An 11,039-nucleotide genomic window follows, 5' to 3' on the forward strand; every position below is an offset into this window, starting at 1 on the left:
ACAAGTACAGAGAAAAATGATGACTTTCCACCTCCCACTCAAGTGGTGTGTGTGTTTACCAAAGCAATACATCTAGTGATGCATGAACATAACACCATTACTATTCTTTTTCACAAGAATAGTTTGTTTACAACAATAGTTAAGGAATTGCTGATTAATTGGATCATATAAGCAATGCATTCCTACATTCACTTTCATGTCAATTGAGTTAATTTGTATTTAACTAGGATAGTCCACTCCACTCGATAGTCCAACCATCATGACAGCCTCGGGATCATGACATTGCGTGTTAGCCTAAATGTTGGATTCATCTAAATCTATTCACCCATCCTTACTCTCAAATAACCTCCACATGATTTCAGTTTAGAAGCCATGCCTAGGATATGTCCCAGATGACCTCCTATTCGCTTTGTAGTGCACTGTTTTTGACCCTATGGGCTCTGGTAGTGCTAGAACTGTTGCTCTGGTTCACACACTAGTACCAATAAACCAAGACTAACCACTCACCACTACCAAGGCCTAATGACCACAATAAAACATAATATCCCTGAGCAGCACAGCTATAATTCAAGGACAACCACTTCAATGGAATCAGAAAACATCTCACTCACAGACAGTCCCAAATGGCACCCTATTTCCTTTAAAGTGCACTACTTTTGACCAGAGCCCTAGGGTGCCATTTGGGACTGTCTGTGAGTGAGATGTTTTCTGATTCAATTGAAGTGGTTGTCCTTGAATTATAGCTGTGTACAGTAAGTAAAGTGCACCATATAGGGAATGGGGTGCCATTTGGCCAGTGTTGCTGCTGAGGAGGGGAACAATCAGACAATGGACTCACCTGTATGTCCTTTCCCTGAACAACACGCTACCTGGTGTTCTATTCTGTCAGAGAGCAGGAACAGAGAGTTTCCTGGCATGTGACTTTGGTCTGCAGAACAGAGCAACTTACAACAGCTGCTGTACCGTCTGTCTCTAGGTTACGTTGTGATCTGTTCAGACTCAAGAGGCTGTCTGTTCAGGCTCCCCCAGTGCCTCTCAAAGTCCCAATCCTTGTCCCAATCACAGCACGGGAGAATGGACATGCACACACAAAGGTGCACACACACAGTCAGCTGAATGGACAGCACACCCTGCCAAAACCACAGAGGGGTTGAGATACTGTATGTTGAGTCGAAAATACATTTTGGCGTCTCCTTTAAAAGATCTTTGGGACATTGGTCCTGTTGACACATGAAAACATTGGACCGACATCGACATGTCTAGTTTGGATGATCAAGGCTATAGACCAACAGTGGTCAATATTCAATCAAAACTTTCAGGGAAGGGTTTTCCCACCAAAAGTCTCTGATCAAATGCATGCATTCTTCTTGACAGTAAATTTAATTAGGAACTGACAGCGCTTATTTTAACATTCATGTGGCTTCTGCTTAGTTCTAAACATTATATTAAAGATTGCATCCCAAAAGGCACCCTATTCCCTACATAGTGCACTACTTTGATCAGAGACCTATGGTACAGTGTAAGTGAAGGCTACAGTTACAAGACATGTAAGATGATGCAAGTCAGACACTAAGGGCTCAGACACACCAACAGCGTTTGCTGGCCGAGAGTACTTAGCACCTCTGAGCGTAATTTGCGAACCAAGGGCGCACCGAGTCAGGCGTCTACAGCGGGTAGTCCATAAAACACCGCGGGCTGAAAGATCAAGATCAGCAGAAGAACGCTAGATCCACTTTTGGTGCGATGTGTGCGAGCCTTAATACACCTTGTCACTTACTCCTGTAAAACCTACAGGACTGCTATCCAGTTGCACCCAAAATGCTGCTTATTTCAGAAATCTGTTGCACATGGCACATTTTATTTCATTAAAAAAAATGTTTAACTAAGCAAGTCAGTTAAGAACAAATTCTTATTTTACAATGATGGCCTAGCCCGGCCAAACCCGGACGATGCTGGGCCAAATACAGCTTGGGATAAAACCAGGGTCTGTAGTGATGCATCTAGCACTGAGATGCAGTGCCTTAGACCGCTGCGCCACTCAGGAGCCTTTGCGGCTCTAGAACACAGAGAATACAGGTTGGAGGTTCTCTGTACAGTCTGTTTGATTAAAGCCTCTATTCCTTAGCATCATCCTGTACCAGCCACTGTCCTACAACTTAAATTCTACAAATATATATATATATATATATATATATATATATATATATATATATTTTTTTTACATATAACGATTTTTAGATTGCACGAACATATCCCTTAATCAACAGTGGATGGATCCCCATGCCAATAAGGGGCAGAACAGCCCTAGGTTCTGTCCCAAATGGAACCTTATATTCCCTATATAGTGCACTAATTTTGACCATAGCCCTATGGGCCCTGGACCATTCATTGCCACTCATCCAGAACAGTTTAGCCAACCTACCAATATCAGATGAACCAAAGGTATGTACACTGAAAAAAAATATGCGCAACATGTAGTGTTGGTTTTATGAGCTTCAAATAAAAGATCCCCGAAATGTTCCAGAAGCACAAAAAGAACATTTCTCTCAAATGTTTTGCACAAATTTGTTTACATTCCTGTTAGTGAGCATTTCTTATTTGCCAAGATAATCCATCCAACTAACAGGTGTGGCATTTCAATAAGCTGATTAAACAGCATGATCATTGTACCAGGTGCTGGGGACAATAAAAGCCCACTAAAATGTGCAGTTTTGTCACACAGCACAATGCCACAGATTTCTCAAGATTTGAAGGAGCGTGCAATTGGTACACTGACTGCAGGAATGTCCATCAGAGCTTTTGCCAGATAATTGAATGTTAATTTCTCTACCATCAGCCGCCTCCAACGTCATTTTAGAGAACTTGGTAGTACGTCCAACCGGCCTCACAACTACATACCAAGTGTATGGCGTCATGTGGGTGAGCAGTTTGCTGATGTCAACGTTGTGAACAGAGTGTTCCATAGTGGCGGTGGGGTTATGGTATGGGCAGGTATAAGCTACGGACAACGAACACAATTGCATCTCCATCGGGCACAGCCAGAAAAGGACTGGCAACCCTTCATAGCCTGGTTCCTCTCTAGGTTTTTTCCTAGGTCCCTGCCTTTCTAGGGAGTTTTTCTTAGCCACTGTGCTTCTCCATCTGTATTGCTTGCTGTTTGGGGTTTTAGGCTGGGTTTCTGTATAAGCACTTTGTGACATCTGCTTATGTAAAAAGGGCTTTATAAATAAATGTGATTTGATTTGCCAAACAGAAGCATATCTGTATTCACAGTCATGTTAAATCCATTGATCAGGGTCTAATGAATTTATTTCAATTCACTGATTTCCTTATATGAACTGTAACTCAGTAAAATGTGAAATTGTTGCATGTTGCATTTATATTTTGGTTCATTATATTTACCTAGAGCGCTTCAATTCAGGAAGCAATGGAACTAGCCTACAGTACATGTCATGTACTGATAGAATGAGTAAAGACTTGACAATTACCTAAATGTGAGTTTGATTGCCAGTGTGCACATTGTGCATAGCCTATTCACACACTGCATGGCATGGTTGTCAATGCCACCTAACCTAAGCCCTAGCTAGCTGCTTCTTCTGAGTTAAACTCTAAACCCCCACACATTACCATGGAGACGGACCTCCATTTGGGGAAGTGGGGCTCCACTTGAGGGGTCCTGGCACGTCCACATGAGTTGCAACCTTCGGAGTCCTAAATGGCACCATATTCCCTATACATTTCATTGCTGAGCACTATGGGTCCTGGTCAAAAGTAGTGCTCTACACAGGGTGTAGAGTGCCATTTGGGATGCTTCCCCCATTGTCCCGACAGACAGGGGAAGTGAGGGTGTCATTCATTCCACTGAGGATTATTGTTGAAAGCCACACACCAGCTCTCTGCCTTTCTGTAAATTGGGGATAGTTTACTATGGTAAAACCGATTTTAGAAAATAAACCAGTATCTGTGGTGGCTTTATCTAAGCTTTTTAAATAGTCTTTCTACATTTACACGTTTCAGTTTGCAAACTAGATAAAGTTCTATTATAGCAATTTAGGCCTAATATACTAGTTTAGTCAGCAATCATAATGTTTTCACATCGCAACAATGTAATAACTTTAAAATCGTGAGCGGAGCAGATAAAATGTAGCCAATTTATAGGCTACACCCAGATGGATACAAATAGTTCCATGCTTGACTGTACATCCCGATACTAGAAGCGGCCTACGTCACTTTACCTCGGAACAGGTGAATCAAAGATGACATCGGACTCGTGGAAAGTTAAAGGTTTCTCCGAAAAACGATGTTGCGCCTGTCAAGCCAACCAACTTTATTCAATGTAATTTGCATTCGCTAAATTTCCATATTTTTTTTAGGTTGGATAATTCTCGTCAACGTCACCGGTGCTCTGGCAACATGCAGCAACTGGAAGCAACTACAACCAGCAGTTTGGAAGTGGTTGTTGGTAGCCTACATTTCGGATGAACTCTTTCCTTTCTGGTTACAGTATGTATGTAGCCTATCGATTCGAACCAGCAGAATTAACCAGTTTCTAACCTGTTCTGTGGTTGCCCCAACAACTCTCCCCAAAACCCGACTTACATTCACGGTAATAAAAATAAAATGTAATAAATGATAGAAAGACGATTCCACTTTTGTGAAATCGGACAGATACTTATAATTGTTCCAATCAAATTGTACAGGTCCATACGCACCTAACAGTGATTTGGTCCCGCTTAACGTATTCCAGACAGTTGCACCAACCTGACCAGATAGAACACTTGAATCAGCTGGTCTGGACACTACAGTTGCATTCTAGGGGCACCCCCTTACCCCGTTGGACTGGCACACAAAAGAGTGTGTGTGTGTGTGTGTATTCATATGTAGATGAGCTGGCATAGAATAATAAATTGAGTCTACTACAGCCAAGATATGCCATGCTATGTTGGGAATCTTTCCATACATTAGCAGGGATTTTATCATCTCATGCATGTTTTATGGATACATTTCTTATGGATAAACCAAGTTAACAGCACAACTTTCAACCAAACACATTGCATTCTGTTAACAACAATATCACCATGCATCTAGGTGGCTCACTGGGTCTGCCTCTGGAAATCAATGAGCAGTTCTTTTGTTCGTTGATGTTGAGTGTGAGGTAGTTTTGCACCAGTCATGAACCCTTCATTGTAGTTACCCTGTTGTATTTATTTGATTTTTGATTTATTTTTTTGTGGTGAAGCGAGTGTGGGGAGTTAAGTACATGGGAACCATCATGGACAGCACATACTCTTTTAATGCCAACACTAAGCATATCAATAAAAATACAAACAACGACTACCTCCTGCACAGACTGAGACAACCGAATGTTAACACCCGGATACTCCCGGATACTCTCCAACACCTGCCATATAGAGAGAGTGTGCCAACGTTCTGTTTCCTGGCCTGGTACGGTGGCCTGTCAGTTTATAATAAGGGTATCCTTAGGCGGACTGCGAATCTGGGGTCCAAGCTCTGTGAGCTGCAGTGCAGGGGGCTTCAGGGCCTCTATGATAAACAGGCAATGGACAAGGCCAAACGCATCATAGATGACCCCACACACAATCTTGCCCTATGTTTTGAACTGCTGCCCACCAGAAGGAGGTTTTGGGTCCCATTGCTTAGTAAGAATAGGAGCAAGGCATGTTTCACTCCATCAGTCATTGGGCTGCTGAACAATGGGACATAGGACAGATGCAAGCCAAATAAACAGTTAGACAGTAGGCCCCAGAGACTTTGATTATGTGGAAATGTTTACTGACTTTCCAGTTTTCTGTACTGCATGTACACTGAACAAATATCTAAACACAACATGTAAAGTGTTGGGCCCATGTTTCATGAGCTGAAATAAAATAGTCCAAAAATGTTCCCTACGCACAAAAAGCATATTTCTCAAATGTTTTGCACAAATTTGTTTACATCCCTGTTATTGAGCATTTCTCTTCTGCCAAGATAATCCATCCACCTGACAGGAGTGGCATATCAAGAAGCTGATTAAACAGCATGATCATTACACAGGTTCACCTTGTGCTGGGGCCACTAAAATGGGCAGTTTTGTCACACAACACAATGCCACATGTCTCAAGTTGTGAGGGAGTGTGCAATTGGCATGTTGACCGCAAGACTGTCCACCAGAGCTGTTCCCATCTTTAATGTTTATGTCTCTACCACAAGCTGTTATTTTACAGAAATTGGCAGTAAGTCTAACCGGCCTCACAAACGCAAACCAAATGTATGGCTTTGTGTGGGCGAGCGGTTTTCTGTCAATGTTGTTAACAGAGTGCGCCATGGTGGCGGTGAGATCATGATATGGGCAGGCATAAGCTACAGACAACGAACACAATTGCATTTTATCAATGTCAATTTGACTGTGCAGAGATACAGTGACAAGATCCTGAGGCCCATTGTCGTGTCATTCATCCACCTCCATCATGATAATGCATGGCCATGTCACAAGGATCTGTACACAATTTCTGGAAGATGAAAATATTCAAATTCTTCCATGGCCTGCATACTCAGACACGTCACTCATTAAGCACGTTTGGGATGCTCTGGATCGATGTGTACGACAGCGTATTCCAGGTCCCACCAATAGCCAGAAACTTCGCACAGCCATTGAAGATGAGTGGGACAACATTCCATAGGCCACAACAACAGCCTGATAAACTTTATGAGAAGGAGATGTGTCGCGCTGCATGAGGTAAATGGTGGTCACATCAGACACTGACTGGTTTTCTGATCCACGGCCCAACCTTTTTTTAAAGAATCTGTGACCAACCTATTCAGATCCCATCGACGGGGGCTGTAGTGGAGTGTGTTGAGAGCTTCAAGTTCCTTGGTGTCCACATCACCAACCAACTATCATGATCCAAACACACCAAGACAGTTGTGAAGAGGGCACGACAAAGGCTATTTCCCCTTAGGAGACTTTAAAGCTTTGGCATGGGTCCTCAGATCCTCAAAAACTTCTACAGCTGTACCATCGAGAGCATCCTGACTGGTTACATCATCACCTGGAAACTGCTCGGCATCTGACCGCAGGGCGCTACAGAGGGTAGTGCGTACGGCCCAGTACATCACTTGGGACAAGCTTCCTGCCATCCAGGAGCTCTATACCAGACGGTGTCAGAGGAAGGCCCTAAAAATGGTCAAAGACTCCAGCCACCCAAGTCATAGACTGTTCTCTCTGCTACCACATGGCAAGCGCTACCAGAGAGCCCAATCTATGTTCAAAAGGCTCCTTAACAGCTTCTACCCTCAAGCCATACGACTGCTGAACAGTTAATCAAATGGCTACGTGGACTATTTGCATTGACCCCCTTTTTACGCTGCTGCTACTTGCTGTTTATTATCTATGCATAGTCACTTTACCCCTATCTACTATGTACAGTGCCAGTCAAAGGTTTGGACACACCTACTCATTCAAGGGTCTTTATTTTTGACTATTTTCTACAATGTAGATTAATAGTTTAGACATCAAAACTATGAAATAACACATATGGAATCATGTAGTAACCAAAAAAGTGTTAAACAAATCTAAATATATCTTATAGGTGAGTTTCTTCAAAGTAGCCACACTTTGCCTTGATAGCTTTGCACACTCTTGGCATTCTCTCAACCGGCTTCATGAGGTAGTCACCTAGAACGCATTTCAATAAACCGGTGTGCCTTGTGAAAAGTTAATTTGTGGAATTTCTTTCCTTTTTAATGCATTTGAGCCAATCGGTTGTGTTGTGACAAGGCAGGGTTGGTATACAGAAGATGGTCATTTACCAAATAGGACTAAGTCCATATTATGGCAAGAACAGCTTAAATAAGCAAAGAGAAACAACAGTCCATCATTACTTAACAACCTCTTAAGGATCTGACACTTTTTTCAGATTTTCGCAAGGATATGCATTTCTTGATACCATTTGAAAGGAAACACTTTGAAGTTTGTGGAAATGTGAAATAAATGTAGGAAAATCAATCACTGACTCTCAATCTTACCTGATCCGAAAGAGAAGGGGCTGTAACATCAATCGGACCACAAGTTTGATCCAGGCTTCGCGGTTCTGCTGGTGTTTTCGTTGCACCCAGAGATCCAGTCGGTTCTGTTCCCACTATGTCTGTCATCTCTGAGTGTGGTATATCTGATATAGTCTCATAGATATCAGGGTCCTGATTTAAATGAGATTGCCCACTAGGATCCCCTGCCAGTGTTTTCATCATCCAGCCGTCAGAGTTCTGCTGTTCAACTGGATCCTTGATAAACGGAGAATGGCCTGACTGCAACTGAGGAAGTACACTTGTGGGCTCGGGTGGGACAAGGAGCTTTTGGGAAGGGTGCTGCAGCAAATTGCCAAGTACTGGAGTGTCTGAGGCTGAGTTGAATGAGGCTCCTGGAACTAAACTATGCTTCTTCATCACTTCATCACATGGCGGGCTATCTCTAGTCTCGTTGTTGGAGGTCTGCAGTCCCACCATTGTCTTCACGTGCTCATACCGCTCGATATCATTGATGTCTTGTGAGACACTGAACGTGGACTTCCTGTGAGTGGAAAGTGATCTCGCAGAGTGATCTGTGGACACGTGGACCCTGATCACAGTGCCTGGCCTTTGACCTTTGTTAGACATCTTCGTTGGCTCTCTGTCAGTCGTTGCCTGCGGGGATATGTGACTCTGAGTCCCAGGATCGGTGAGGTCCAGTTGGCCCTGGGCCTCCACAGAGAGCTCCCTCACATACTTTGCAGGGATGTAGAAGGGCTTGGTGCTCTGGTCCTTCTGGACGTGCCACCAGTGCTCGTTGGTCCTGGAGACCAGGATGTACCTGTGAACATTACAGGCCCAAAAAGGCAATGTAAACAATATGTTTGGGGGCTGTGCAAAACACACAGTACATCTATAATCTATATCATGTTGTCCGATCTGTTTGTTTGTAATTGTACTCATTTTACCATGAGCTGATGACTAATTTCCATCTTGTGAAATATTTTATGGACAATAAATATTTTCAGTTCAATTACATGTCGTTGGGCTTGATGGAGACCAGAGCCCCGTCCCTGGCTGTGTACTCATACTCAAACTCCACCTGCACCATCTCCATGTTACTGTAGGTAGGCCTCTACAGTCAGCCGCTCCCCTGGCTGGGGCCTCTGTATTGAGTTGCAGACAGTCACATTTCAGAAGAGGTCATCTTGGGAGCTGGAAACAGTCAAAAGGGTACATTTAAAACTGCTGTATCTGACTTTGTGCATCTCAAATGGCACCCTACTTTTTTTTACCAGGGTCCATAGGTAGAGTGGCATTTGGGACATACACTTTATTTGCATTAAAAACATAAATTCAGATCCAGTAAACTGAGACAGGACTTTGCTACACTGGCCATACAGTAATAGGCGTTGGGGAACCTCAACATTGTGTGATTCACAGAATTACATATTAGAACTAATTAATAGGATCTATGATTAATTAATAGGATCTCTGTTGTGGAAGTACTCAGTTACTAAAGTCCATCTTTGTCCTCTAGCAACATGATGCACATCTGCCTTACAGATTATTATCATAAAGAATGCAGGCTGACAAGTATGGCCGTTTTTGTTCCATGATTTTAACTTGAAAATGGGCAGGCAGACACCATTAAATGTTGGTTCCCATCGCTGTGCATGAAAATACTGCTACAGGAAGTTGCTGACAGCAGTCACTGCAGTACGCCCTAACCCCAAATTTAGAGCACTAAAGACACACAACACAGGCACACACACACACAGCCCACAGAACAGGAAGCCTGTAGCCCTGCACCACCCTGGAGTGACGATTCTCAGATCACCCCATAGTCAATCTGCAATCTCAGTTTCCCATATAAGGCCTCCAGAGGCCAATGGAGAACTGCAGAAAACACAGGACTCAGTTCCTCCCTCTAATTTTATTATTGTGAAATCATTGACAACCAGGACCAATTACTAGTCAGAAGTCAAATTGGTCCAAGTTGATTCCCTCTCCATTCTTACCCATTCAAAGTGAGTGAGCCATCTGATCTGTCATCATAACAATTGTATTTTGTTGACATTGGATATTGTACTTGGATCTAATGTCCTGGTGAAAATACATTTTAAATATCTTCTTTGAGTTCGAGTAACTTGATTGATATGGTGTTGAAATAAAGTTTTGGTCTTGATAAAGCCAAGGGTAAAAACCAACTCTACATTATAATGAGTCAGAGATGTTATGCAGAACAAGTTAAACACATTCTGATTGAATCCCCATTTACAGCGGAATAGCCAGTGTCATTCAAAGGGAATCCCATGTCACAATAATGCACACTAACATCACACCAAACTTTTACAATAAAACCAATGTAATTCAAGGCTTGACGATACAATAAATGTGCCTACCTGGAGATGCAAGGCTTGTACCAACTTTGTCCTCTTCTCTCTGAATGTTCAGCGGCTCCCAAATGTCAGAGGGAGTTTAATAACTTCCATTTCCATTAATACCCATCATATTAAACCTGGTAAATCTCTATTTCACCATCTAGTTTCCATCAAATTAGTTCACTTGTCCAAGAGTCCTATGTTCAGAGGTCCTGTGGTGTCCGTTATAAATCCTAGTAGTCTACCACTGCCCTGTGTGCGCACACAGGTTTCAACTTGCCTGACTGCCTCTGTATCATTTCCTGTTCTACCAACTGTGTATTGGAACAACACAGTGAATGGTGAGACTGGGTGACAGGAACAAACACTCACAGAGTGCTACAGTATGGCAAATGGTAGTGACTCAGGTTAGTCCTATTGTCTCATAAATAAAAAATGGTTTCCATTTAGTCTGTGACCATTACTTCTGTTTAGAACTACAGTAGTGAACAGTCTCTGGTTATAGGCGAACAGCCCAGAGAAATTCCCCCAAAATTGTGCATCAACTATGGGCCCTGGTCAAAAGTAGTGCACTATATAGGGTGCCATTCGGGACACAAACATTGGCTATTAGTGTTAAATACCATCTAGCCTGCATGCCAGTGTGCATTC

The 11,039-nt window shown here is 42.8% G+C and overlaps 1 protein-coding gene across 4 annotated transcripts in view; it reads right to left on the reverse strand.

Annotated features, from left to right (window-relative positions):
• Positions 1-10,928, reverse strand: part of LOC110499261 (rho GTPase-activating protein 27) — a 30,082-nt gene extending 19,154 nt beyond the window's left edge. For 2 of the 4 annotated variants that reach the window (XM_036956082.2, XM_036956081.2), the window contains exons 1-3: positions 10,410-10,928; positions 9,042-9,219; positions 8,026-8,845 (exon numbers count right to left, since the gene is read on the reverse strand). In XM_036956082.2, coding sequence (XP_036811977.2) covers positions 8,026-8,845; positions 9,042-9,121 — 900 coding nt within the window. In that variant the 5' untranslated portion in view covers positions 9,122-9,219; positions 10,410-10,928. Of the gene's footprint in view, positions 1-4,712; positions 4,863-8,025; positions 8,846-9,041; positions 9,220-10,409 lie in introns of those variants that run through there. The other 2 variants (XM_090212887.1, XM_090212888.1) reach the window with 2 other exon arrangements.
• Positions 10,929-11,039: the final 111 nt, after the last annotated feature.

Source organism: Oncorhynchus mykiss, chromosome 20 (genome assembly GCF_057628025.1).
Source record: "Oncorhynchus mykiss isolate SJ-2025 chromosome 20, ASM5762802v1, whole genome shotgun sequence".
NCBI classification, from domain to species: Eukaryota; Metazoa; Chordata; class Actinopteri; order Salmoniformes; family Salmonidae; genus Oncorhynchus; species Oncorhynchus mykiss.